This window comes from Cnephaeus nilssonii, assembly GCF_951640355.1.
Source record: "Cnephaeus nilssonii genome assembly, chromosome: 2".
NCBI lineage: Eukaryota > Metazoa > Chordata > Mammalia > Chiroptera > Vespertilionidae > Cnephaeus > Cnephaeus nilssonii.
The window spans coordinates 14,788,443-14,815,812 of NC_137073.1; the positions used below are offsets into that span (position 1 = coordinate 14,788,443).

The window sequence follows — 27,370 nt, forward strand, 5'->3', positions numbered from 1 at the left end:
TTTACAATCTAGAAGCAGTTTCTCTTTGGCATTTCTTCTGGCCAGGTTCCCAAGGCCGCACAGTCCACTTACAGGTGGTCTTCACTGTATTTCCAATAGGGTGGGAAGCGGTCCATGTTCCCATTTACCATACAAGGTGGAAACAAGCCAAATGTAATGAATGGATAAATAAATTGTGATGTATCCATAGAATTATTCAGCCATAAAAAGGAATCAAGTACTGATACATGCAACAACCTGGATGTGTTGGTGGTGGCGAGAATGGCACAGGTGTTAGATGCGTGGGGTCAGACTGCACCTTGGTTCAGCAACCTTGGTACTTGAGTTCTGGCTAGGAAAGAATTCAGAGCCAAAACTCAAACTGTAAGAGAACATTTATTTAGAAAATTACAGAGGTGGTAGAAGTGAGTGGCAGAAGAAATGGGCTCAGGAGGTAACATGCCTTTCGGGGAGAGGGAAGAGGCATGGGAGGGGAAAGGTGGAGGGTGTGCTCAGGGGAGGGAAAGCAAGCTGGGTCCTCCACCCTAAGGGCTTTTAAGGGCAGGAATTTTAGGGGCAATCCCCGGGGAGGATCCCAATAGAATACTCATCAACTTTCCAGGTGTATCTTTTCAGAGTCATGGTCTCCACTAATTGGCCGGTGTCAGGGGATCATCAGTAAATGTAGCTGGTCCTGAGGTCAGCTGCCAGGTTTTGTTGCTTTTCTTTTTAAAAAAAGATACTTTATTAATTTTTTACAGAGAGGAAGGGAGAGGGATAGTTAGAAACATCAACTCAATCAGCTACCTCCTGCACACCCCCTACTGGTGATGTGCCCGCAACCAAGGTACAAGCCCTTGACTGGAATCGAACCTGGGACCCATCAGTCCCAGGCCGACGCTCTATCCACTGAGCCAAACCGGTTAGGGCTTGTTGCTTTTTTGTAGCTGAAATTCAACTGAAGCCCAGATGTTATCCCTCGGGGTTAATGCTTAAGGGCTATTCTCCAGTCCCTTTGTTCACCCCACAACCCACAACCCCATGACTAGCAACGTGCCAGGGGAGGCAAGGTCAGGGCAGGGTCCAAACAGCATGACCAGTGATATGGGAGGTCAGCGGGTCTAAATTGCATGATTAGAAATATGCTAGGGGAGGAAAGGTTACCTTGAGGGCAAGGTCCTTGTTTTCCCAGCTTTGTCTGCTGCTTGGCACCCAGGGCTTCCCGCCCTGGTGACTTCCAGTACCTAGCCCCTTGCTCTGCTCATGGCTGTCTAACTGCTACCACAGATGAATTTTGAAAACATTATGCTAGGCAAAAGAAGCCAGAGGTTGCCCAGCTGGAGTGGCTCAGTGATTGTGCATTGACCTATGAGCCAGGTCACGGTTTGATTCCCGGTCAGGGCACATGCCCGGGTTGCTGGCTCCATCCCCAGTGGGGGGCGTGCAGGAGGCAGCCCATTGGTGATTCTCTTCATTGATGTTTCTATCTCTCTCTCCCTTCTTCTAGGAGATCAATAAAAGAAATAATAATAATAAAAAAAGCCAGAGGCAAAAGATCACATATATAATTTTATTTATATGAAATGCCCAGAAATGGTAAATCCATAGAAACAGAAAGTGTTTGCCAGGGGCTGGGGTAAGGGGATAATGGAGAGTGACGGCTAATGGGTACAGGTTTTCTTTTGAAATGACAAAAGTTCTGAAATTAGATGATGGTGGTGGTTGCACAACATTGCGAATGTTCTAAATGTCACTAATGATGAATTTTATGTGTATTTATCACAACTTAAAAAATATACAAAAGAATAAGAGGCTTAGTGAAGCTAACTGTGCGTGAGCCATCCCAAACTCGGTTTTACTCCATGACCTGGGCAACCAACAAGGGACGTTCTGACACCTGAGCGGGGTCGGTGGACGGAGGGCACCTTACGGCCCTCTGGAGCTCGGATCCCGGCGTGGTGCCCAGGGCCATAGCACATTCTCAAGGCTGGCCGGGTGGCGCCGCCGGCCACCTCGCCCCTATACTCCAGCTCTCAAGTCTAGATGCAGCTTTCGGAACCGAGCCCAGCCCCTTCCAGTCCCGCCCCAGCCTTCCGTTTTCCTCTAGCTCGGCCACGTCCCTTCCTTCCTAAACCAAACCCAAAGAGCCCTCCTCTGGATCCAGACGGCTGCTGGAAAGTCCGCTCCACTGTAAACCCAGCCCCCATAAGAAGCCCCGCCCATCACCTCTCGTTATAAGCTCCGCCCCTACATGTCAATCAAACCCACACTGGCCCCGCCCCGCCATCCTGGCGTCGTCTTTCTCGCTCCGGCGCGGCCCGTTGTTATGACGACACGGTCGTAAATCCGCCATCTTCCTGCGGCGCGTTGCGACATGGAGGGCGCAATGGCAGTGCGGGTGACGGCCGCTCATACGGCAGAAGCCCGGGCCGAAGCCAGGAGGGAAGCGGGCGAGGGCGGGGTCGAGTCGGCGTCGTCGGCGGCCTTAGCCCCTGGCGGCTTCCTCGGCCTCCCGGCGCCCTTTAGCGAGGAAGGTAACACGGCCGGATGCGGCGGGGTGTGGCCGGGTTGGGGGCAACTCTGCCCGGGGCTGGCGGAGGCTCCGATTACCTGAGCTGCAGGCGCGTCTGACTTTCCCAGACCCGGATTTCTCTCTCATGGGACCCCTCAGACACCTGCACGAGTCCCCCGTTTCCTCAGACTCTCGGGCCTCACCTGCGGGCCGCCAATCACCCCGGTGTGTTCCGGTGCTTATTCTTGGATACTCACAGTTGCCCAAGCCTTCGGGGCTGTCCGTGTAGACCTCCACGAACGCCTCCACCGCCAGCCCTGCCCTCAGTCCCGCCGCCGGCACCGCTCTGCCTTCCTGTCTGGGCACGGCCCAGCTCTCCTCTGGGCCCCCTCCCACTGCACCTGACGGGCCGCTGGGGCCCTGGCTGGGGTGTGACTGGGGGCTCCAGGAGGGCGGGGCCTCGGGTTTCTCCAGGATTTGGGCTTTAGGCTGGCACTTGGGGAGGAGAGCCGCTGCTCTGCCGCCGGCCTGCGGGCTCCGTCCCAGACCTGCCCGTTTCCAGCTATTTGATCCTGGGCAGGTGACCACACACCTCCCTCTCCATTTCCTATTACAAATGGGGGTGCTGCTGATAACAAGGTATCAAGCACTTAACCTGTGTCAGCTTTTTTCATCCTCAAACCAACTCTGGACACTATTATTATTGTTGTTATTCCCATTATGTGAGTGAGGAGTGTTGAGGTTCAAAAATGTGGACGTGACCAGGTCACCCAGCTAGTAAGTAGCAAGGACTGGATTGGATTCCAGGTCTGTGAGACAGCTCAACACACTCCTTAACTCCTGTGTTCTGCCATTTCATCGGGGAGTGGTGAGAATGGAAATAGAGCATGTAAATCACCGAGAACAATGCTGGAACACACTGAGGGCTCATTCACAGAGAAGTAGCTTTTGGAGATAGAACTAAGGTCTCTGCCCTCTGAGCTTGTCCCATGCAGCTGTGGACTGGGCCGGACAGGAGGAGGTTGGCTAGTGATATTGGGTTGGCGGTCATTGTCCCTACAGCATTCATATTCCTGGTACAGTTTTTTTCTTACTCCTTATTCCAGCTTGGGGAGGGGCAGGGCCAACTTGAAGAGGGGTCTCTTTGGAGATTGCTGTGCCCTGCTGGGCTTGCCCATGGCATTGTCTCAGTGTCACATGGGCTGGGTGTGTCCCCTTCTGTGGCAGGAGTTCCTTCAACCGCAATACCCCGGTGCCGAGTCAGACTCAGCAAGTTAAAAGGGTGGCGGACACCTCAGTGCTTGGCTTGTGACTCTGAGCCATCTGGACGGGGCTGCCCTCGGTCAGGTGGCCTGTAGGCGAGTCATGGCTGTGGTTTGGCCCTTTGTTTGCTCGTTAACTCAATAGACATTGACCGCCCCTGTGCACCAGGCCTGGGTTTGACCCTAATGTGGGACCGCATATGAGATGATGGAAACTAGCAGACTTCTGTGGAACTAGCAGAGGGAACACCTCCCCATCCCTTTGTATAAACTGCGATTTCTGGAGTAGACCCTCAGGTTCAGGTTCTGGCCCCAACAGTCACCAGCTGGGTGGCCTTGAATCTCAAGTTGCTTTTCTAGAGTGGAAATAGTAATTCCCATTTCCCCAGGGTGCTGTCTGGATTTGGTGACATCCCCAGTGAGGTGCCCGGAATGTGGTAGGGACTCAGTGAGCAGGCGGGGCAGGCACTGGCTGGTTATCCCAGATGGTGAGGGGCTCAGGTGCTGTGGCCCTAAGGCGTGGAGCCCCTCTAAGGTTCCGTCCTGGGTGTCATCACCAGAGCAGGGAGGTGCTGCCTGTTGGAACCGAGGAAGCACCAAGTCAGAGTGAGAGAAGAGTAATTATGGGTCAGGGTGCCCCCTCTTCTGTGTTTGCCAAGGGCCGACCTCTTAGCCAGAGCCCCGTGGGCACCAGCACCTCTTCTCCCTCTGCTGTACTCTGCATTGGGTCAGCCCATTTTATAGTTGAGGGAACAGACCCAGATGTGGTCATTGAGGTACCCAAGGTCACATGCAAACCCTATACACCACTGTCCCCAAACTGGGTTGGTCAAATGCCTCTGCCTCATGACTGCCTCTCTGGGCCTCCCTCCCCTCATCTCTGAGGTGGGGGCTTTGGACACGACGGCCTCGGTGGATTCCTGCAGCCTCAGTGTACTGTAGAGGCTGACCTCCAGAGGATGGGGGCTTGCACCTTGGGCTCCTGAGAGTGTTCTCAGCCCCCCTGGGAGGGCCAGGGAAGGCGCTTCTGGTTCTGATGCCACCCTGGGTGGATTTGGCCTGGGCCTGGAAGCCCTGCTAAGCCCCACTGACCTCAGGATTGTTACAGATGAAGACGATGTGCATAGATGCGGCCGCTGCCAGGCGGAGTTTACTGCTCTGGAGGACTTTGTTCAGCACAAGCTCCAGAAGGTCTGCCAGCGGGCTCCCCAGGAGGCCTTGCCTGCCACCCCTGCGGCTGCTGCGCTGCTGGGTCAGGAGGTAAGCCCACCACCCACTCACACAGGATGAGGAGGAGGTGGCATGCGGGACAGACCTGTGCAGCTGGTTCCTAGTGACACTGGGGCAGGCAGCGAGCAGGCAACCGATTTTGTGACTCTGAGCCAAGGGAGGGTTAAAAGGGTGGTAGACACCTCAGTGATTGGCTTGTGACTCTGAGCCATCTGGATGGGACTGCCCTCTGTCGGGGTGAGGGGGGATCTGGCTCTACCACCAAGAGCCTGGTGGTGCTCTAGGATTTCCTGGATGGCCCAGCCTTCTCAGCAGCCTCTGGCTGAAGCATATACAGTTGGGGCCTGTGGTCCCTCCTTTCTTGTGGCCCAAAGTTCTGTCTTGGCTCAGGGGTATCATGATGGCTTTTGTATTTTTGGCCTGTCTTCTATCCTGTACACATAGTTCTTGTGGATCCCACAAACAGAGCATGGCTTTGGATCCTGCCACCCCATAATAAAAATGGCCGACTTTGTTGCACCCCATGTATGCTTGGGGCTGTACACACACAGTTAAGGTCCATAGTGCCCTGCACAGTGGGCACTCTTATCATCCTCGGAGGGAAGTGGGAAAGGAGGCTCCAAGACCAGTCAGTTGCCTCAGGTCACTACAGGGAGTAGCCTAGAGGACAGTGGGCCCAGAGTTGTCTTATTCCGATCCTGTGCTCTGTACGTGCCCCTTCCAGAAGTGCCCTCTCCTCTAGGAAGGCCCCTGGACCCACACTCCCAGAGCCCTTTCCTGTGACTCCTGGCTGGGGCTGGTGGGTGTAATTGCTTACCTTCACCATCTTCATTTCTGCACAACCAGCTGAGCTTCGAGCTGGAGCTCTGATCACTTCCTTCCGGAGTCCTCCCTGAGGGTGCTTGGTGCTCTGTGTTCCTCAGTGGCCAAAGGTGGTAGAGTGATGGGGCTGACACCCTGGGCCAGGCTGGGAGTTGGGCTCAGAGTAGTGACTCTCTTGGGGGAGATGAGAGCCTCCACCCAGCCATCTTGCATGGACATAAAACCAAGCCTGCACTCACCAAACCAAGGGAGCTCTGGAGCTCCACAGATGAGTTCCTTTTGTCCCTTGTTCACCATTGATAGGTGGTCCCGGCCGTGGCAAGTCCGGAGGAGCCCATCACTTTGGCCCACATAGTTGTGGAGGCAGCTGCTCTGACACCAGACATCAGCCACACACCTGATATTGTTGGTAAGCTGGCCCCCCTGGGCGCGTCCACTCCTGGCTTTTAGCCCTGAAGTGTCGCTGACCTGGTAGCCATCAGGGGTCAGGGCTGGAGGCTGGGAACCTCTGCTGCCCACACTCCTCTGCTCCCCCGAGAGCAAGGCCTGGCCCAGGTGGGACTGAGGCCTCGTGTGCACCTTCCCCAGGGCAAGGTCTGCAGGAGGATTGAGCATTGGGCATCAGGCCCTCCCCTGCCAGGAAGGGGAAAGCATGTTGCCTGGGCTGTCCTAGGATCTTCCCTACTTTTCTGCTACCCCCCTGGTTCCTTTTTCTTTCCCACAGTTGGCTTTGGAGATTCCGGGTGGGTGTGCATGGGGTACATCTGCTGCTCCAGCTCGGCCATGATCTGCTGTCTGACCTTGGCCTTCTACTCCCCAGTGCTCACTCCCTGTGGGGGTAGTGATTCCTGACCCGATTCTCACAAGGCTTTTATGAGCATACAATGCCAAGTCAGCCTCTTTGATGGCTTTTTTAAAGTTACAATAGGGGAGGGGTGTTGAGAGGTTTGGATTGGATCACACACTCATTAATTGGGGACAGGCCAATGCAGGGGGACATTCAAAGGGTAGCCCAGGGCTGAGGCAGGTGAAGAGCGCTGGGGGGGGGGGGGGGTGGGGGGGAAGGGGAGGTGCTGGGTGTGTGCACAGCAGTGGAGGGAGGCTGGGTTGGGCCTGCTGCCTCGGGGAAATTGGGAAGGGAATGGTGGTTACCTGGGGAGCCTGCTGGGCAGAGACCTTGACAGGTGTATGAGTGGGTTGAGGAGCTAGACAGGAAGTTTGGGCAACAGGTAGAATTTGCCCTTGGGAAGCTCTTAGGACCATCTGGGGTAGAAGGAAGTGGTGGTGGAGGAGACGTGGGGGAGGGGAACCTGAGAGCAGGCTTTTTGCCAAGGCCCCACCTCAGGGAGGTGATGGGACCCCTGTCCTTGTCTCCATGCTATCTTTCCCCCTGAGATTCCTGTGGACAAGGAGGTTCATCTGGTGCCACTCTGGCATAGGAATGTTGTCATGTGGGAGGTGGGGCCGTGCTCCAGCCCTGGCTTGGTGTTTGGTTTCTGGGGTGGGTAGTGTCATATAGAAAAACAAGTTCCCTGCCCTGGCTGGGTGGCTCAGTTGGTTGGAGTGCTGGCCTGTACACCAAAAGGTTGTAGGTTCCGTTTCCGGTCAGGGCACCTGTGGGAGGCAACTGAACAATGTTTCTCTCTCACATTGATGTTTCTCTCTCTCCCCCTTCCTCTCTCTCTAAAAATCAATAAAAGCATATCCTTGGGTAAGGATTAAAATAATAAAAATAAAGAAAGAAAAAAGAAAAACAAATTTTCTGTGTTTGGGTAGCATCTACGGGCTGCAGACCCTTGTCCAGTCAGGCATCTTCCCACCACCCTGACCTCCAGCCTGCCCATGCCTGCAGCTCGGCAGCTCTGAGGGCTCCTCTCTGGGCACCCCCTGCCTCTCTTACATCCTTTGGGGTTTCGCCTTTTGCAGGCATCCTGGGTGCCCCAAATGTCCCCTTGGTGTTAGCTGCCCAGGATTGGCCAGACTCTAAACTACCATCTGCTGTTGTCCCAGGGCTGGGAGTTCTGTGTCCTTGCATGGTCAGCGGGGGCTGCTGGGGCTGATTAGCAGCTAGACACCCACTCCTGCCTCTTCTTGGGAAACAAACTTGCATTTCTTCCTTTTTAAAAAAATATATTTTATTGATTTTTTTACAGAGAGGAAGGGAGAGGGAGAGAGAGTCAGAAACATCGATGAGAGAGAAACATCAATCAGCTGCCTCCTGCACACCCCCCACTGGGGATGTGCTTGCAACCAAGGTACATGCCCTTGACCGGAATTGAACCTGGGACCCTTGAGTCCGCAGGCCGACGCTCTATCAACTGAGCCAAACTGGCCAGGGCTAAACTTGCATTTCACTTGTTACCCCTTCCCTGAACCTTTGGTCTACTGTATGACACATTCTGGGGCAGAGGAAAGATAAAGCATCAGGCATGCTTTATCGTCTTATTATTATTATTATTATTATTATTATTATTAATATAATATTGATTTCAGAGGAGGGAGAGGGGAGAGAGAGAGAAACATCAATGATGAGAGAAAATCATCGATTGGCTGCCTTCTGCACACCCCCTACTGGGGATCGAGCCGGCAATCTGGGCATGTGCCCTGACTAGAAATTGATGCTCAACCATTGAGCCACACTGGCTGGGCCCTTATTTGTTGTGCTTCCGTTCTATTTGGAGGGAATGACTTGTCAAAACATGGTGCCAGCCTGATTGAGGCTTCAAAGAAGCAGTTTCACAACCATTTCCAACTGTCATTTTTATGAACAGAAATTTGTGAAGTGTTTACAGCTTAGCTTTACACATTGTCAGATTTATTTTTTTAAAATATGTTTTTATTGATTCTAGAGAGAGAGGAAGGGAGGGGGGAGAGAAAAAATTGATGTGAGAGAAAAACATCTGTTGGCTGCCTCCTGCACACTCCCACCAGGGATCGAGCCCCCAATCCCGGCATGTGCCCTGACAAGATCAAATTGGCAACCTCCCAGAGCAAGAGATGAGCTACACCAGACAGGGCACATTGGTTGATTCTTGTATGTGTCCTTAACGGGGATCGAACTCACATTGGGGTGACACTCTAACCAATTGAGCTACCCGGCCAGGGTGATTGTCAGATTTCTTCAACGCTCTCAACAGGTGCAGAAACCTCAGGCTGTCCCAGGTGTCTCATGAGCATTCACTTTCAGGCCGGGTTCCTCGCCTGCCTGCTTCAAAATAGATGCTAGTGGGTGACTCCGGAGGCATTTTCTTATGTTAGTGGGAGCTGGGGCAGCAAGCAGGATAGGTTATAGTGAGCTGGGTTGGCCTGCCCACTGGCTCTGTGTTGGGTACCCCGTCGCCCTTAGAAGTGGTAGGACCCCTGTGCACATCTAGTGCAGTACTCCTTTTGGCTTAGGGGAGGGGGCATTTGCTCACCATGGTCTCCACTGGATACATTCTGGGGGCCTGGAACTTCTCTAGGCAGCTCCAATATACCCCAGCAGTACTCCTGGGCCAGGATCCCAGGAGGTGGTAGGGCCCACGGCATCCTGAGACTCAGGCTGACCTGCTTTTCTTTAGACAGTGGACACATCAAAGAGGTCATTGTGGCTGCTGAGGTGGATCCAGGCGACAATGAGATGGCAGAGGCCTCAGGCAGCCCTGATCATCAGGGGCCTGGGCTGGCCGGGCAGGGTGAACAGGCCCAGCTCAAGCTGCTAGTGAACGAGGATGGCCGCTACGTGTGTACGTTGTGTCACAAGACCTTCAAGACGGTGAGCCCCAGATCTTGGGCTGTGTCAGCTAAGGGGACTAGGCCTCCTGCCCAGGGAGCTGCCTGAGCCTCGCTGCCCCTCCCCCTCAGGGTAGCATCCTCAAGGCCCACATGGTCACCCACAGCAGTCGTAAGGACCACGAGTGCAAGCTGTGCGGGGCCTCTTTCCGGACCAAGGGCTCGCTCATCCGGCACCACCGGCGGCACACAGGTGAGCTAGCTCAGTATGTGGGGCACCCCGGCCTCCTGGTGGGAGGCTGTGGCTCCAGGCCTGCCTTCTTTACCCAAAGCTGACTCCATTCCACAGATGAGCGTCCCTATAAGTGTGCCAAGTGTGGAAAGAGCTTCCGGGAGTCAGGTGCACTGACCCGGCACCTCAAGTCTCTCACCCCGTGCACTGAAAAAATCCGATTCACCATGAGCAAGGATGTGGTTGTTGGCAAAGAGGACGCGCATGCAGGTCAGCATGGTGAAGGCTCCCTGTTCCAGCCCCGAAGCTGCCCTGGTCAGGGAGGCTTCTTCAAGGACTCTTCTTGGTTCTGCCTTAAAGGGTCTGGTGCCTCCGCCATGGGGACCGTTACATCATCATCGGTGATAGGCGAGCCCATGGAGACATCACCCGTGATTCATCTGGTGACAGATGCCAAGGGCACCGTCATTCATGAAGTCCATGTCCAGATGCAAGAGCTTCCCCTGGGCATGAAAGCCCTAACTCCAGAGGTGGGGGCCGTCTGGGGGTATGGCCTCTGACTGCTCAGTGCCGGATCTGTTCTGGGCACTGGCTCCAGTGGGAAGGGGACTGACTGGGCCTGCACTCTGTTTGGTTGCAGAGGTGATGAAAGACCAATGGCTGCCCTAGATGGGGCAGGCAAGAGCAGATGGGCGTGGACTGCGGGGCTCCCAGGGGCATTCTTGAGTGAAGATATTGGGTGTGCACAGTGGTCCTGGGGCCCCTTGGGTTTCTCCTGTGTGGTGGGTTCGGGTGGGTGCCATGTGCTGAGCCGCCTGGCCAACCTCCCTCCCTCCACCTCCCCCCGCAGCCCCCTGCTCCCAAGGAGCTTCCCTGTTCCAGCGAGGACAGTCGGGAGAACCTGCTGCACCAGGCCATGCAGAACTCTGGCATTGTCCTTGAGCGGGTCACTGGGGAGGAGGGGGCCCTGGAACCAGTCCCTCCCGCTGCGTCCAGTGCCCAGCCCCTAGGAGATGGTCCCCCAGAACTGCCGCTGCTGGAGGTGGAGCAGGTGGAGACAGTAGGTACCTGTGCTGCCAGTGTGCTCGTTCCTGGGGGCCGCACCTTAGATGAAGCTACTCATTACACTGGCCTGGCCGCCAGCCTCCTTGCTGTTCTCCCTGCTGTCACTTTCTGCAGTGACTTTGTACCCTGCTCTGCTTACCCCTAAGCCCATGATGGAGCCTAAAAGGGTGGGGGGTACTACGGGTCTGTCCTTGGTACTGCTGGGGCCCAGCCTGCCGTGGATACTGGAAATATGCTGTGGTCCCCCAGCAGGTGGCCAATGAAGCCTCAGCGGTACCCAGGACCCACCTGTGCCCTCAGTGCAGTGAAACCTTCCCGACAGCTGCCACCCTAGAGGCCCACAGAAGGAGCCACGCAGGTGGGTGGCAGGAGTGTGCTGGTCAGGGGATGATCTGTGAGTGGCCAGGGTGGTCCCGTGGGGCGGGGGGGCCCTTGGGGATTGGACGTGGCCTGACATTGCCTGTGGCCCCAGGGCCGAAGCTGTTCACATGTGTGCAGTGTGGCAAGGCCTTCCCCAAGGCCTACCTGCTCAAGAAGCACCAGGAGGTCCACGTGCACGAGCGCCGCTTCCGCTGTGGGGACTGTGGGAAACTCTACAAGACCATCGCTCATGTTCGCGGCCACCGGCGTGTCCATTCAGATGAGCGGCCCTACCCTTGTCCTGAGTGTGGCAAGCGCTACAAGACCAAGGTGGGCCCTCCAGCCCTGACTTCTGCCCCCCCACCCATGAGCTCCCCACTCTGTGGGCCAGCTCCATCCCTTGTTTCTGCCCCAGCCCTCCCTTGTTACCCCTCTGCCCAGTGTTGGCTTGGACCCTCCCTGCTGGCCAATGAGTCCCGCCCCTTCCCTGGCCCTAGAAGTCGATGGGGAAAGCCTCAGTCTTAGGTGTGGACAAGACCAGGTTGATCCCGACACTGGGCCTCCTCAGAATGCCCAGCAGGTACACTTCCGGACGCACCTGGAAGAGAAGCCGCACGTGTGCCCATATTGCAGCCGAGGCTTCCGGGAGAAGGGCTCCCTGGTGCGGCATGTTCGCCACCACACGGGCGAGAAACCCTTCAAGTGCTACAAGTGTGGCCGTGGCTTTGCCGAGCATGGCACGCTCAATCGGCACCTGCGCACTAAAGGTTGGGAGCTAGTGGGAGGCAGGAGGGGGTGAGGGGCAGCAGCAGGCCAGCCCTGACTGAGCTCCCCACCTCAGGGGGCTGCCTGCTGGAGGTGGAGGAGCTGCTGGTGTCTGAAGAGAGCCCCACAGCAGCTGCCGCTGTCCTTGATGAAGACCCGCACACGGTGTTGGTTGAATTCTCATCTGTGGTGGCCGACACCCAGGAGTACATCATTGAGGTGGGTGTAGGGCAGGGCTGGGATGTGGCCCAGGGGCAGGCAAGGTTGACCTCTGACCCTCTTTCCAGGCCACCACGGATGATGCGGAGACCAGTGAAGCTACAGAGATCATCGAGGGCACCCAGACAGAGGTGAGGGGCTGGGGGAGAGGGTGAGGGGAAGGTGTGGTGCCCTCACCCAACCTTGTGGGCTGAGCTGTGAGCCACCCACAGGTGGATAGCCATATCATGAAGGTGGTGCAGCAGATCGTACACCAGGCCAGCGCCGGGCACCAAATCATTGTGCAGAATGTGACCATGGACCAGGAGGCGGGGCTAGGTCCCGAAGCAGCTGCTGCAGACACCATTACCATCGCCACCCCTGAAAGCCTGACAGAGCAGGTGGCCATGACACTGGCTTCAGCCATCAGCGAGGGCACTGTGCTTACTGCCCGTGCGGGTGCAAATGGCACTGAACAGGCTACTGTGACCATGGTTTCATCGGAGGACATTGAGATCCTGGAGCATGCGGGCGAGCTGGTCATTGCCTCGCCAGAGGGCCAGCTCGAGGTGCAGACTGTCATTGTTTAGCATGGGTCCCGCTGGGCTGGGCTGGGTCAGGGGCAAGGAACCTGAGCACCCTACCCACTCCTGCTTGGCCTGGTATGGACAAGACACGGCACAGAATTCAGATGTTCAGACACGTGGGAGTGTAAATAAGAGTTTTTTGTTGCTTTACAATAAAACGTGAAAACCCACCTTGTGGTATTGCGGCAGTGGCAGCCCTGGCAGGCTCTCCCGTGGCAGCACCTGCCTGCCCAGGCCACGCTGTAAACTCTCTTGCCTGGCCACCCCACCCAGTATTCCTAATGGGGCTGGCGACACCTTGGCTGTGTGTGGGTGTCACTGGCATGTGGACAGGCAGCCATCTACTGGTGCCCTGCCCACTGGGATCTGTGGCCCCAGCTTCCTGAGGCCCGATGTGGTGCACTGGGGCAAGGGACTTAGGCCAGGAGACCAGGAGTCTCTTAGCAACATGTAGCAGGAACAGTGGGAGATGTGGAGCCAAGAATGAGGGGCTTTCCTAACTGTACTGCCTGTTTCCCTGAGGGGATGCCGTCCTGGGAGGGAGATTCTGGATGACCTAGTTTCTGAGGGGTGGGGACAAGAATGGGCCTGGATTAAGGGCCTGGCTGGCCATCTCCCTCATTCCTCATGAAGCTCTTGGCAGGGGCTTCTGAGTCCTGATTCTGACAGACTTGGGGGCTGGAGCCTCAGGGTGGATCCCCTGTTGCCTTGCCTTCTGGGGTCTCCCTGGGAATGGGAGCCAGGAGTTCTGGCACCAACTTTGTTGAGGGGGCGGGACCCAACACAGTTGGCCCCTCCCTGGACCAGGGCCTTAAATACCTGAGTGTGCCGAGGCATCAGACCTTTTGCCAGACCAAGCCCTTGGAGTCTGGTACCACGGACACACTCCCAGCCTGGACCTCACACCCTTACTTGGGCCCAAATCCTGAGCCTCTGGCACTGCCCTGTCCACATCTCAGGTGAGTCTGGGGCTGGATGGTAATGGGTCCCTCTGTTTGGGCTTCAGTTTCCCACGGTGTAGGAGAATGGCCATGAGCCCAGCACACCACCCTGGGGAGAGCGCAGGGGGAGGCTGCGCCTTGGTGCTGGCCAGCAGGGGGTGGCATACCGTCAGGCCCCCAAGCCTGGGGTGGTTGGGTGTGTCCGACTCCCGGTGGGCGCTCAGGGCTGTGTCTGTCCCTGCCAGCCCGCTACCTCGGAGCAATGGGACAGCCCCGGGCCCTACTGGCCGCGCTCTGGGCTCTGGGGGCTGCCGGGGCAGCAGCGCTGCGCATTGGAGCCTTCAACATCCAAAGTTTCGGTGACAGCAAAGTGTTGGACCCAGACTGTGGCAGCGTCATCGCACAAGTGAGGCGGGGGCCTGGGTTGGGGCTGCTGCCTCTGGGCTCTGCGGGTGAAATCTGCCGTGCGTGACCCCGCCCCTACGGTCCCCTCTCCAGATCTTGGCAGGCTATGACATCACGCTCGTGCAGGAGGTGCGAGACCCGGACCTGAGCGCAGTGTCCGCGCTCATGGAGCAGATCAACAGGTGTGGCGGGCAGGGCTCAGCGTCGGGAGCTCCGGCCGGCATCCTAGGCCTTGGAGCGGTGCTTTGACTCAGGGCTTGGTCCATATCTCCGCAGCGTGTCTAGGTACCAGTACAGCTACGTGAGCAGTGAGCCCCTGGGGCGGGATCAGTACAAGGAAATGTACCTGTTCGTTTACAGGTGAGAGGTGGGGTCGCAGCGTGTGGGGTAGGAGGTTGCTGGCTTAGCGCACCCACCCGTCCTTTGCCCCCAGGAAGGACGCGGTGTCGGTGGTAGACACGTACCAGTACCCGGACCCAGAGGACACCTTTAGTCGTGAACCTTTCGTGGTCAAATTTTCAGCTCCCAGCTCCGGTGAGGCCCGCCCCTACTGCAGGCCCCGCCCCTGCTGCAGGCCCCGCCCCACCTGACACCCACCCTCTCCAACAGCTGCCAAGGAGTTTGTGCTGGTTCCGCTGCACGCCGCGCCTCACCACGCAGTAGCGGAGATCGATGCTCTCTACGACGTGTACCTGGACATTATCGACAAGTGGGGCACCGATGTAAGCCTCGCGCCCGCACAGCCCTGGGTCCCTGGAGGCAGGCCCTGGGGGCGGCCATAGAGGCCTGGGCTGGCTGACCCTGGTCCCCTGCAGGACATGCTGTTTCTGGGCGACTTCAACGCGGACTGCAGCTACGTGAAGGAGCAGGACTGGGCGGATATCCGCCTGCGCAGCAGCGAAGTGTTCAAGTGGCTCATCCCGGACAGTGCGGACACTACAGTGGGCAACTCGGACTGCGCCTACGACCGCATCGTTGTCTGTGGTGCTCACCTGCGCAGGAGTCTGAAGCCCCAGTCGGCCACGGTGCACAACTTCCAGGAGGTATTTGGCCTGGACCAGACTCAGGTGAGTGCTGAGCTCCATGGGGGGTGGGGGAGGGAGGTGTGGAGGGTGTCCCCAGGCTGCTCTGCACTGGCAGACAGGACCAGGATCAGCCTCAGGGAACCTGGCGACCCCCTCCCTGCCCTAGTTTCTGGAAAAGGCCTCTACAGGGTCAGTTCTGGCTGAATGGAACAAGCCTGGGATGGCAGAGTAAGATGCCTTCGCCTCTCCCAGAGGTCTGTGCCCACACCCCACTTGCAGGCAACAGCAGAGACGAACAGCCCAGGCCTCACTGGCCTGCTCCCCTAGATGCAGTGGTTTCTTACAAACCCAGTGGACTTCATCCTAGGTGGGGGGGTCAATTCTCTGAGGTGAAGCCTCAGGAAGGACAGGCTGCCCAGCAGGGCCACTGAGACTTGGCCCCTCTCCCTCTAGGCCCTTGCCATCAGTGACCATTTTCCTGTGGAGGTGACCCTCAAGTCCCACTGACAGCTCCGAGGACTGGCCAGGGCATGCTGCCTGCAGACTGGCTATGAGGATCAGCTCCACAGGACTCCTTCAAGGTGGCTGGCTTGCCCTCAGCAAGGCTGCAGGGCAGGGTGAACTGGGCCTGGACAGGTGGCCATTGACATGTTACTGGGACACTGAGCCTATCCTCCATCTGTAAATGGCCTACCACTACCTACCTCACAGGGGTGTGAGGAGCAACCCAGAGCACTGGGTGTGGCTCTGCTCAATAAACAAGAGTGCTCAGCTAGGACCACAAACAGGTCAGCTTAGAAGCCTCCGTGTCTTGTTAGGATTGTTTTCCTGCAGCACAAACCTGGTCCTGCAGCCCAGCAGGTTCGTTAGGGCAGCGGTTGCCAACCTATTGGACCTCATGGACTACCGGCTGGCGACCGCTGCTTTAGGGGACAGGCAGTCTGGCCTGCCCATTTCACATCCTGCTGGAAACTACCACCTTCTTGGGTAGGTTCTCCTCAGGAGCCCTGGGCTGGGCAAGGACTTGTCCAGGAGGACAATGGCCTGTATCCCAGGTAAACCCATCACCTGAGGATCAGGAACAAACAGAGCTGGAGTACACAGCATAACTGACAGGGGCCTGATGAGCTTTCTAGTTTTTGGCAGGATTTGGTAACTGTCCTGAATTGTATGGTGGGAGGAAAAGCCTTTTTGTCAAAAGTTCGAACAGGATTTTCTTGGCGTCTTTTTAAATCAAGATCTAGGACACTTGCAACAGAGAATGCCTCTCAAATAATGCCTCCCTTGACCCTTGAAGACGTTCCCCTGATTTCTCTGAACTGTCATACATTCCCTCCATCTAAATGAACAAATGTGGTAGCCAACGGGTTTTTCTCTGGGGGTGAGAGAGCGGAGGTATCTTGTGTGGATCATCAGGGCCCATGACTCCCTTATGCTTCTAGCAATCAGGCAGCCAAGAGGCCAGGGACAGGACAGCCTGAGAACTTAGTGACAATTCTTCTTTTTTTTAACACTCAACTGAGGATATTTTTCCCATTAATTTTTAGAGAGGGTGGAAAGGAGGGAGGAGGGGAGAGAGAAACCTTGATGTGTCCCACATTGATCCGTTGACCCTTTGGTGTACAGCCCAACGCTCTAACCACTGAAACACACTTGCCAGGGCTTTAGTCACAATTCTTTGGAAAGGAGGAACTCAGTGGTGACACTGCCCAGGTCCAGAATAGGTCCACCTGCCAGTTCATAATCCCCAAATCCAGATACTGCCTGCCAACCCCACTCTGCCCACCTGCTAGGCAGAAAATGCACTCATGTATGGTGGTGGGTCTTCGGCCCTGGCTCAAGGAACAGGATCTTCTGGGAAGATCAGCAAAACAAAGAGCTGAAAGGATTTTTAGATAGGAAAATACCTTGTTTAAAACCCCTGGGGACCAGAGTGCCCCTGGAAGGGTGCATAAGCCTAAAACCTGTGTGGGCAGCCCAGCCGTTAGCCTTTCTTTTGTTTGAGCTTTTCTAAGTAAATCTGCAAGGACTTCTGAATGGAGTCTCTGGAGATAAAACTGACAAAGTTCTTGATGTCAGCATCACGCTGTTGCACCAAGCGGTCTACTGTGGGCTTTCGCATCATGTTCTTGGTCAGCTGTCGAGCGTGATCTAAAGATAACAGAGTCTATGTGTGAAAAATAATTCCCAACCTTCCTGAGAAAGTTCCAACACAAACTTTGGTAGAACACTTAGAAGTTAAACATAAGCAAAAGATAATGAAATCACCTATGTTCCCACTACCCACTGTTATCTTTTAAAAACATATAAGATGCTACTGTAAAAACTGCCTTTTTAGCCCAACCAGTGTTGCTCAGTGGTTAAGCTTCAATCCACAAACCAGGTCACAGCACATGCCCCAGTTTCGGGCTCAATCCCCAGTAGGGTTTGTGCAGGAGACAGCCTATCAGTGATTCTTTATCATCATTGATGTTTCCATGTCTCTCTCCCTTTCCCTTCCTGTCTCTGAAATCAATAAAAAAATAATTTGTATTTTTAGCCTATTTATTTTCACTCAACTATATTATTGAGGATATCTTCCTTTTATTAAATATTTTTGATTTCCATGTTTTTATTTTTAGAGAGGGAAAAGAGAGAGAAACATCAATGTGAGACTGCCTCATGCATGCCCCCAACGGGGGATCTAGCAGGTACCCTAACCGGGAATCAAACCAGCAAACTTAATGCATGGGATGAAGCCCAACCAACTAAGTCACACCTGCCAGGACTTATCAAAAATATTTTCCAAGTCACTCAATATCCTATCATAAGTAACAGCTGCACAATATTCGGTCATGCCATGTCTGAGCTGAGAATGGTTTTTATATTTTTATATAGTACTATAGTACTATTTTTATATAGTACATAACCAGCCCTATTTCTATAAATAAGATATACAGGATATAAGTCCTAACCACCCTTCTAGAACCAATGCATGTGGCCTTATTTGGAAAAGGGTCTTTGCAGATGCAATTAAGATGAGGTCCTTCTAAAGAAAGAAAAGGGAGATTTGGGATAAAGGAGATCATGTGAAGATGGAATCAAAGATTGGAGTGATGAGGCCACAAACCAAGGAATGTCTGGAGCCACCAGGAACTGAGAGGAAGAAAGGAGCCTCCCCTACAATATCTGGAGTGATCGTGGCCCCATTTACAACTTGATTTTGGACTTCTGGTCTCCACTCTGTGATTTGTTATAGTAACCCCAGGGCACTAAGCCAGTCTGCATGTTCTTGACTTGCACAGTGTACTTTCACATGAGAACTTTCTGGTCTCACCAGGAGTATCAGGCTAGGGAGGGAAGGGGAAGGGGGGGGGGGGGGAGAAGGGGAGGGAAGGCGGCTTTGCTTGCTCACCAGTACCCACAGTGGCTCCATCCCTGTGCTCCTCACCTGGAATGGCCAACCACTGGGCCATCACTGAGAGCACCGTGCTCTGCACCTGGTCCTCAGGCACCACCTTGTCCACTATGCCGACCTGGAGGGCTTCTGCTGGCGGGAAGAGCAGCCCCAGCTGCAGAGCACGCTCTGCGGCACGGTGCCCAATGGTGTTCACAAGGGTATCTTTGAACCTGGAATGCAGACACCCACTCACCAGGGGCTGGGGGCTCCCAGGTGGGTTGGTTCATCCCTGGGCCAAGTGGAAAATGGGTGCAGTTCCTGGCCTTACCAGAAAGGGGCGACGATGCCCAGCAGGGTCTCATTCAGCCCAATGGCATATCTGGGATTGTCAGCCAGGACCCGGTAGTCACAGGTAAGGGAGATCAGGCAGCCTCCAGCAGGGCAGGCTCCCTGCAGGGGAAGCAAGACCACTGGGCTCTGGGTGCTGCTATTGCTGGTCCCAAGAGTATTCCAGAGAGCCAGGGTCCCGAGGAATGCCCGCTAGTGTGTGTGAGCTCTCACACTGACCTAACCCTGCCACCCCTCCCTCCACCAGCTCAGGCTCTCCTTGCACCTTACTTGGGTTGTCACCACATCTCTTCAGGGCACTAGTTCTGGAGCATTAGCTTCAGCACCTTACCTTAGCGGTCTGTTCCTGCCTTCCCCAGGTCAGGCCAAAGTGATGTTTTCAAAATGTGGATCCAATTCCCCACTTGCTCTCCATATAGCCCTTGGATCCTGGGCCCTGCCCCCACCCCAGTGAGTTGACCCCTGTGGCCCCTACCTTGTTTGTCACCATGTCACAGTGATCTGTAATGGCATGCTTACCTGTGCACATCTCTCCCCAAGGCACCCTTCCCCTCTGAGGGCTTCCCGAGGGCAGGGCCACATCTGCACTCCCCCCTTCCCCCGCCCCCCAGCCTCCAGGGAGTCAGCAAGGCCAGTGGAGAGTGGAAACACTCACATTGATGGCGGAAATCAGCACCAGTTTGGACAGGTAGAGCCGCAACCACAGTTCCTGCACAGCCTTCCAGTACTCAGCATAGTGCGCTGGGTTCCTCCCGCACATTTCCCTCAGGTCCAGGCCAGCTGAGAAGACCCCGGGGCTGTCCTGGGTGAGTGAGGGAGCCAGGGCCCATTCAGAGTCCACCTTCCAGGGCAATGTGCTCCCAGAGCAGGGGGAGCCCACACGTGTTCAGGGGCAGCAAGGCTGAGGTCTTGCTCAGGATGAGGCAGGACACTGTCCCAAGGAGCCCAAAGCTGGGGCTCTAGGACTCAGCCTCAACTTCCTTCTCCGTCCTGGGAAGTTCTTCCCTTTCCAAATTCAAACCGGAAAAGGCAGAACAGCCGGCAGGGTCAGGCATTACCCCAGGCTCTATGCAAACCTATGTGGTATCCCAGGCAGAAAACTTAAGAGGCACGGGGAGGACTTCTGACCGTCTGTTGGGGGCACATGTTGATGTACTCCCAAAGGTCTAGCAAGCTGCTGACTGCTGCAGACAGGAAGATGCTGCTGTCTGGTCAGGAGAGGGGCAGTGACCAGTCAAGAAGCCAGACCTCTGCCCTGGGCTGTCACATGCAAGACAGAAGCCTGGGGAATGACATATGTCCTGTATGGATGCCCGAGGTCCTGAAACAGCTGCCAAGGAAGGGAGGGGGAGCAAACACACAAGAGGAGTGACAGACTGAAATAAAGGGCTGCCAGCACGATGGCCCTTTCCAGCAGTGGGCACCACGTTCTGTGTGTTCACAGGACTGGTGGCTAAGAACACAGACAGGGAGGGATGGCTCAGCAGCCTTCACTTGGAAACACCCACCCCTGGGGCTCCCATGTGGGCACAGCACCTGAGCAAAGGAGATGCTCCCACACTCCCAGGGCTGGGGATGGGATGCCTGAGGCTGGTGCCAACTAGAACTGACTATGGGTACCACACCGCTTATGAGAATGACAACCACCCATTGTCTGTGAAGAGCAGGCAGATAAAATATGGGACAGTCATACTCAATGGCCTGTATGTGCAAAATACTCAGGAGGCTGACCTCTTGTTCCCATGGACTGTGTCCTACTCCTGTAACTTAAAAAGACCAACAGAGAAAGATGGGCAATCATTACACCAAGTCCACTGTTCCTCATGGGCCATAGGGACTCGGAAGCCAGGCAGCCCTTGGTTGGGAAAGGGATGGCAGCAGGGACAGAGTTGCTCTTGCTTAAAGGACATGGCAAGAGGACATTTAGCTTCTGCCTTTTTCCTTATCCTTTTCCCACCAAAATCCCCTGGTCCCCTCCACCCACAAAATCCAAAACATTTTATCAGCACAGATGTGGGGCAGGATAAACAGCATTTGCCCATATTCAGGAAATCAAAGGCAAAGCATTATATTTCGGATGTGAGAGAATAAACCACATGATCCTAACTGGGATGGTCTGTGTTAGATAAACTAGAAGGGGTGTGGGATGGCCTGTTTCTGTGATTTAGCAACACATCCACAGTGGGCCAGTTTGCATCCCTGAAAAGGACAAGGTCAGCTCGTCACCCCCAGATCTGTGAACATGACCTTATTCAGAAATAGGGTCTTTGCAGATGTGATCAAAATGAGGTCATACTGCAGTGTGTGTGTGTGTGTGTGTGTGTGTGTGTATGTGTCGGGGGGGAGGGGGGTGTCTAAATCCTGTGCCTGGTACCCTTCTAAGGAGCGGGAAATGCGGACACAGGGACACAGGGCAGGCATTTGTGAAGATGGAGGAGGCTGCTGGTGGAGACAAGTAGAGAACACCAGGAGCCCCCAGAGCTGGGGGAGGCCAAGGAGGATTCTCTCCTAGGGCTTGTAGGAGTCAGCCCTGCCAATGCCTTGACTTTGACCTTGTGGCCTCCAGAACTGTGAGAGTACATTTCTGTTGTTTTAAACCAGCCCATTTGTGTGCTTTGTGATGGTGGTCACATGACACTAGTGACATCATTCCACACTCATCTGCTGAGGAACCACTGTGCAGGCCTGTGCTACTACATGCACAGCAGGCACTCAATACAGAACACAACACAGAGATACATTTGGGGGCAATCACGCTGTCGTGGGGAGGAAATGGGCCGTGGAGGGACAAATCCTGGCTCCCTCCTTCAGGGCTGTGAGACTCTGAGGCCTGGAGACAGCAGGGACCTTCACTGTGTAGCACCCAGTGTCCACAAGCACAGAGGCTGGGGCCTTGTGCAGTGATGGTTTCCTCCTCTTCCTTTCTGAAGGTCCTATATTTGGTGACACACAGTTCCCTCATGTTAGAGCACAAGAAAGAAAATGTCATGCTATGATATGACATCTTAAGTGGAGTAGTTTCAGAAATTACCCGGGGTGAAAAGTTCCCAGGCAATTTTAGCATCTCCAGAAAGTTCTGCTGCGACTGTCAAAAAGTTCCCTGGGATTCGGTCACCAGGCCCTCAACAATCTACACCCCAAGTATCAGTCCCACCTTCGGAGAAACATGGGACAATCTCTCTTCCAAGGCATGGGGCCACGCTTTGTTCTGCAAACCCCAGCTTCACAGTGTCCACCAGGTATACACATCACACCCAGTTCCTGGGAGTCCCTTGCTGGTCCTTGTCGCTGGCACAGTGCTGGTTCCCCAGGGTCAGAGGCAGCCAGGCTCCTCAGAGCTTTGACAATGCCAGGCTACCCCTGGGACGGCCTGAGGGACAGGAAGCAGATGTACACCTACAGTGGGTGCTCCAGATCTTGGCTGAAAGAGGCTGGGGCACCTTTACTACTGATGGCAGGTCTCTAATATGGCGGCACTTAGCTTTGGGGGACCTCATGCTGCCTGTGGCTCCTAAATTGAAAGGTGACCCTAATACTCTTCCTGACCCAACAAATGGCCTGTTAAGTTGGATCCACACTTCACCTCCCTGGCCTGGTCCTATCCGTGTTCTCTCTTGGCACCTCTGGTGCCTGGCAGAGCAGGTAAGCCTGATGCCCACTGGAGGAGGGTAGGAACACATGAGATGCCAAGTCCTGCGGGTCTGGGTGTTAAAACCAGCCCAGGTTCTGAGGATCACTCAGGGAGGGCACCCCAGGAATCCACTGCTCAGTTTGCACAGGTCTAGACTTCATGAATCAACGTGGGCTCAGGGTTGTGCCTGCAAAAACGTCACCTGCCTCGGACCACGATCCCCAGAAATCTCTTGTGAGCATCTGCATCCAAGGCTGCCTAGTTATTCCACACTGTGACATACAGATGGTCTCCGAGTCTGGACTCTGATCTGGTGACAGGTTCACACTTTGACCAGGGAACCCCGGGACACAGGGCACTGACAAGCACCCACCGAAGTTAAGATGACGCCTCGGAAGGTCTTGTCATTCTCCAGTTTCTCCAGACTGATGACGAACTCTGTCAGCAACTCTAGGCTGAGGCTGTTCACTGGAGGGTTCTTGAACTTCATCACAGCAATCCCTAGTGTGAAAATGGAGAGAAAGCTCATGCCCAGCATTGGAAAAGTGCCCCTAGTTACCCTGCACCCACAACCTGGCCATGGTTTTTAAAAAGTGGTGATATTTGCATAACATAAATTAACCCTTTAAAAGTGAACAATTCAGCCTAGCCGGTATGGCTCGGTGGATAGGGCATCGGCCTGTGGACTGGAAGGTCCCAGGTTCGATTTCGGTTGGGGGCACATGCCTGGGTTGTGGGCTCGATCCCCAGTGGGGGGCGTGCAGGAGGCAGCTGATCAATGGTTCTCTCTTATCACTGATGTTTCTATCTCTCTCTCCCTCTTCCTTCCTCTCTGAAATCAATAAAAATATATTAAAAAAATAAAAATAAATAAAAGTGAACAATTCAGGTCCTTTAACACATGAAGCGCCCTCTCAGTCCCCGGTGACTGACACTATACTTTCCGTCTGGAAGACAAACCAGGCTGGGCGCGTAACGTGTTAAGGAGAGTCACTGTTGTACAATCATCATGGAGTTCCAGAACATTCCCATCACCTGAAAGGAAATGCTGTACGATGGGCAGGGCAGTCACCATTCCTCCTGAGCTAGCCCTTGCCACCACTGATCTATTTCCTGTTGCTATGATTTTGCCTACTGTGGACATGTCATATAAATGGAATCCTACGTGACCTTTTGTGTCTGGCTTCTTTTCACTTACCATGTTTTTAAAGGTTCACCTATGTTGTAACATGTATCAGTGCCTCATTCCTTTTTTTTTAACAGAGAGGAGAGGGAGAAACATCAATTGGTTGCCTCCTGTATGCGCCCCGACCAGGGATCAAACCCACAACCTGGGTATGTGCCCTGACTGGGAATTGAACTCACGACCCTTTGGTGCATGGGACAATGCTCCAACTGAGCCACAGGTCAGGGAAGCCTTACTCCTTTTTTAGGTCAAATAATGCCCCGTTGTACATTGCATTTGTCTATCCCTTCATGTGCTGATGAACACTTGGGTTGGTTCCACCTCTTGTCTATTGCGAATAATGCTTCTGTGAACATTCACGTACAAATTTTCCTTCCACACAAGTCCACTGTCTTCGTGGGAGTAGGAAATAGCCTTAGTTTCTTGAGGAGTAACTAAGGGAGTGAACCAACCCTGAGAAGTAGATGTGCAAGGAGGAATCCAGGGAGGTACTGTGGTTCTCGCTTATTTTATTTTTAAACTTGTCTTTATTGTTGAAAGTACTCTAGCTGTCCCCCTTCCTCCCCATTGGCCCCCTCCCCAGGCCTTCACCACACCTACTCTCTGTGTCCATGGGTTATGCATATACACATATAAGTTCTTCCGTTTTTCTCTTCCTGCCTCCTCCCCACTTCCCTCTGAGAATCATCAGTCTGTCGCATGCGTCCATGTCTCTGGATCTATTTTGTTTGTCAGTTTACTTTGTTAATTAGATTCCACATATAAATGAGACCATGTGATATTTGTCTTTTTCTGACGGACTTACTTTGCTTAGCATAATCTCCAGGTCCTCCATGTTATCTCAAAAAATAACATGGAGGGACCTCCCCTCTTTTTTTGTTTATGCTTATCTAAGGATAGAGGCAAAAAGTACCGGGGGGAGGGGTGTCGGATGCTCTTCATTCATTCATAATGCCAGCAGCAGGAAAAGCAGGAGGGACAGGGCCCGCCCTTGTGGACAGTGCAGCTGCTAGCCTGGGCCGGCGGGGCCATCTGTTCTCACCGCCTGAGCAAGGGCAGCCCCCAAGGACTTCCGATATGGCCCCGTTCATTTGGTGCATTTCCCTGGCCTGGGCCTTGGAAATCTCTGGACCGTCAACACACACCATTCTGCAAGAGTAAGAACTAGGTCCTAAAGAATCTTTTGAGGCCTCTAATTTAGGAGGAAGAGGTAATTATTACATATAAGAAGCAATCAAAACTTCCAGAAGTGAGTTACCCAAACTTGGTTCAGAAGGAAGTTTCTGAAGGTGACCCTGGATTTTTGTGGAGCCTGGTGGGGCAGAATTCAGGGCACTGGGGGAAAGGTAAAGAGGCCAAAGGTGAACATGAGTTAACAGAGAGAAATTTGGATGAACTTGGATGAACCAGAGGTAAGTAACAACACCCCTGGCACAGGGTGATTATTAAAATAAATATTGCAAACGAATCTAAGATCAGTTTCAGTAGCAGCACTTAAATAAAAAAATTTAAAAGCACTTTTACTGCATTACTTCATCCAAGCCTCAAGATTTCTGAAAGCTCACTGGGCCTCGCAGTGAGGACAAAACCAGCTCTGGCTTTAAGACCCCAAACTTGACTTTCTAACAAGCCAACAAAGCTAGTGAGTTCTGTGGTGGGGTGGGAACACACTTTGGTAAAAAATTACCTCAACAATACTTTCTAAATACAACATAAAATTTACCATTTAAACCATTTTTCAAGTGTACGATCCAGTGGTGTTAAGTATGTATTCACAATGTTGTGCAGCCATTACCACCATCCATTCCAAAAGTTTAAAATGTATTGTTGCGCTTTTTATATGGCTAAGGCCTTACAGCTGGGAGGTCATGGCACAGCATGTCCTAAAACCCAAAACTGTGCCCTTCTCCGTACCCAGCTCTGGAGTGCCCAGGTTTCCCTTCCAAAAGTGCCTTTTCCACCTGTTCTATCCTCCTTGGAGAGCGGTGGCGGTATTAGGAGTGATTCCACTTGTGGATCCTGGCTTTAATTAGTGCAGTATCTGCTGGGTTCTGTGCCACGTGAAAGTATTAAGACAAATGAAAATATTTTATTCCAAAACTACTTCCAATTATTTTCAATTTCCAGTTTAATAGCTTAAAGGGGCACAGACCCCAAACCCTGGAGAATAATAGGACAAACTGCATTATGGAGCCTGCTCTGTCAGCACTGCAAGGCATTCTTCAGTCTCGCCTTGCTCACCCCGTGGCAGCGGGCAATGGCAGGGAACCAGCTCAGCTCGTTGGGAGACTGGCCGGCCAGGCATCGGCGTGGTGCCGAACCTGACTCCGTGGGCGTGCGGAAGGCCCGGCTTTAGAGCTCAGGGCGCGGGGCACGCTTACCTGCGGCCGGGTCCGGCTCCACCAGCACCCGCTGATTCCCGAACCGTCGCACGCCGACGCCACCGCCACCGCCGGCCGCCGGCTCCGTCCGCCCGAGGGCCGCGCCCGGGAGCCAGGCCCCTGTGAACGGCAGCGCGAGGCCTGTTAGCTCGCCCGCCACCCCGGCCCCAGCCCGCCACCCCCGGCCCCAGCCCACCCGCCGGGGGTCACGCACACGCGCGGAGCAGGGCGCGCGCCGGGACGCGCATCCCCGTCGCCAGCGCCATCTTGACTGGAAGCGGCCGGGCCGCGGCGCAGGGGTGTGGCCTCTCTGTCCGGGGCGGGAAGGCCACGCCCCTCCCCCCGATTACCTCCGCTCGCCGGCCAAGGTCCACTGCACCGCAGCCGCGGCTCCAGCCCGCCCCGCCCCCGTGCCACCCAGGGTGCAAAGCTTCCTGGTCCAGGCCTCGAGCCACGCCTCCTGGAGGCCGGGGCAGTCCCGCCCTGCGTGGCTTACCAGGTGCAATGGGCTTCACTGAGCGGGACTCGGCTGTGGGGTTGCAGGAACTGGCGTGGGCCGCCGGTCCAAGACGGACCTTTCCCATAAATCCCACAGAACGGACCCGCATCCCCGTCCCCCTCCACCTACAGCTTTGCCCATGGGAGGCTGGCAGGCTTCCCAACCTGGCAAAGATCAAGTTACCAAAGCAGGAGTGTTGAAACTGGGAGTGACTGCACATAACTCACAGAGGTCAAGGAGAGGTTTGTCAGTTTAAGGGTAAGAGGGACTTAGGAAACAGAGGGGAGCCAGGTGCTGCCTCAAGTGTGAGCTCTGCCTCCTGCCTGTGGTGGGAAAAACATTGAGGATAGTAGCTTAGGCATGGGAATCGGCATAGCCTGGTGATTAAGAAGGGAATATAGAATATCTGCCTTCCCCCAGCACACTTGCTGCAGACTGCAACCGGCACTAATGGCAGGACAGTTGCTACCTCCTCCACAAGAAATAGTGGGTGTTTTCATTTGCTTGATCCCACACGGAGAAACACTGAAAAGATACCCAACAAACAAAGATGACCTGAGAGGCAGGGGAGCAAGCCTTTATACCGCCTGGCAGGACATGGTCTTGTTCTGACCATTCAGTTTGCACAGTGGGCACAGTAAGGGTCAAGTGCAATGTTGGATAATTCGAACTTTTGTTCTTTAACACCTTAAGTGTTTCAAAGTTTTCCTCTTGGAACAAACCAATTTATGATGAGGAAAAAGTTTTTTCCATAGTATCAAATATAGCAGCAGCAAATGAGATCCATGTTTCCAGTGAGGCAGAACTAGAAGTTCCTGGGAATATAAAGGTGATAAAACAGCTTCCTCATAT

At 54.4% G+C, this 27,370-nt stretch overlaps 3 protein-coding genes across 6 annotated transcripts; 2 read left to right on the top strand and 1 right to left on the bottom strand.

Annotated features, from left to right (window-relative positions):
* The first annotated feature begins 2,214 nt into the window (after nt 1–2,214).
* Nucleotides 2,215–12,893, top strand: E4F1 (E4F transcription factor 1). 3 transcript variants are annotated; one of them, XM_079782819.1, is made up of 14 exons: nt 2,215–2,513; nt 4,862–5,013; nt 6,109–6,214; nt 9,366–9,559; nt 9,649–9,769; nt 9,866–10,018; nt 10,109–10,278; nt 10,599–10,808; nt 11,066–11,171; nt 11,286–11,503; nt 11,742–11,940; nt 12,015–12,157; nt 12,226–12,288; nt 12,370–12,893. In XM_079782819.1, exons 1-14 carry the CDS (start codon nt 2,354–2,356, stop codon nt 12,724–12,726), a joined length of 2,352 nt encoding a protein of 783 aa, XP_079638945.1. In that variant the 5' UTR covers nt 2,215–2,353; the 3' UTR covers nt 12,727–12,893. The 3 variants fall into 3 exon arrangements, with proteins under 3 accessions (XP_079638945.1, XP_079638946.1, XP_079638944.1); XM_079782820.1 differs by having other exon boundaries at nt 10,109–10,263; nt 10,713–10,808; nt 11,063–11,171; XM_079782818.1 differs by having other exon boundaries at nt 2,216–2,513; nt 11,063–11,171.
* Nucleotides 12,894–13,026: 133 nt separating this feature from the next.
* Nucleotides 13,027–15,879, top strand: DNASE1L2 (deoxyribonuclease 1 like 2). 2 transcript variants are annotated; one of them, XM_079782859.1, is made up of 7 exons: nt 13,027–14,070; nt 14,163–14,251; nt 14,346–14,429; nt 14,503–14,603; nt 14,679–14,791; nt 14,885–15,136; nt 15,548–15,879. In XM_079782859.1, the coding sequence occupies exons 1-7, from the start codon at nt 13,927–13,929 to the stop codon at nt 15,599–15,601; spliced, it is 837 nt and encodes a 278-aa protein (XP_079638985.1). In that variant the 5' UTR covers nt 13,027–13,926; the 3' UTR covers nt 15,602–15,879. The 2 variants fall into 2 exon arrangements, with proteins under 2 accessions (XP_079638985.1, XP_079638984.1); XM_079782858.1 differs by having other exon boundaries at nt 13,027–13,682; nt 13,910–14,070; nt 14,885–15,879.
* A 134-nt stretch (nt 15,880–16,013) lies between these two features.
* ECI1 (enoyl-CoA delta isomerase 1) lies at nt 16,014–26,367 on the bottom strand. The gene is made up of 7 exons (XM_079782845.1): nt 26,234–26,367; nt 26,020–26,139; nt 22,826–22,953; nt 19,477–19,623; nt 18,802–18,923; nt 18,525–18,703; nt 16,014–17,245 (listed from the first exon to the last, which is right to left on the bottom strand). Exons 1-7 carry the CDS (start codon nt 26,283–26,285, stop codon nt 17,079–17,081), a joined length of 915 nt encoding a protein of 304 aa, XP_079638971.1. The 5' UTR covers nt 26,286–26,367; the 3' UTR covers nt 16,014–17,078.
* Nucleotides 26,368–27,370: the final 1,003 nt, after the last annotated feature.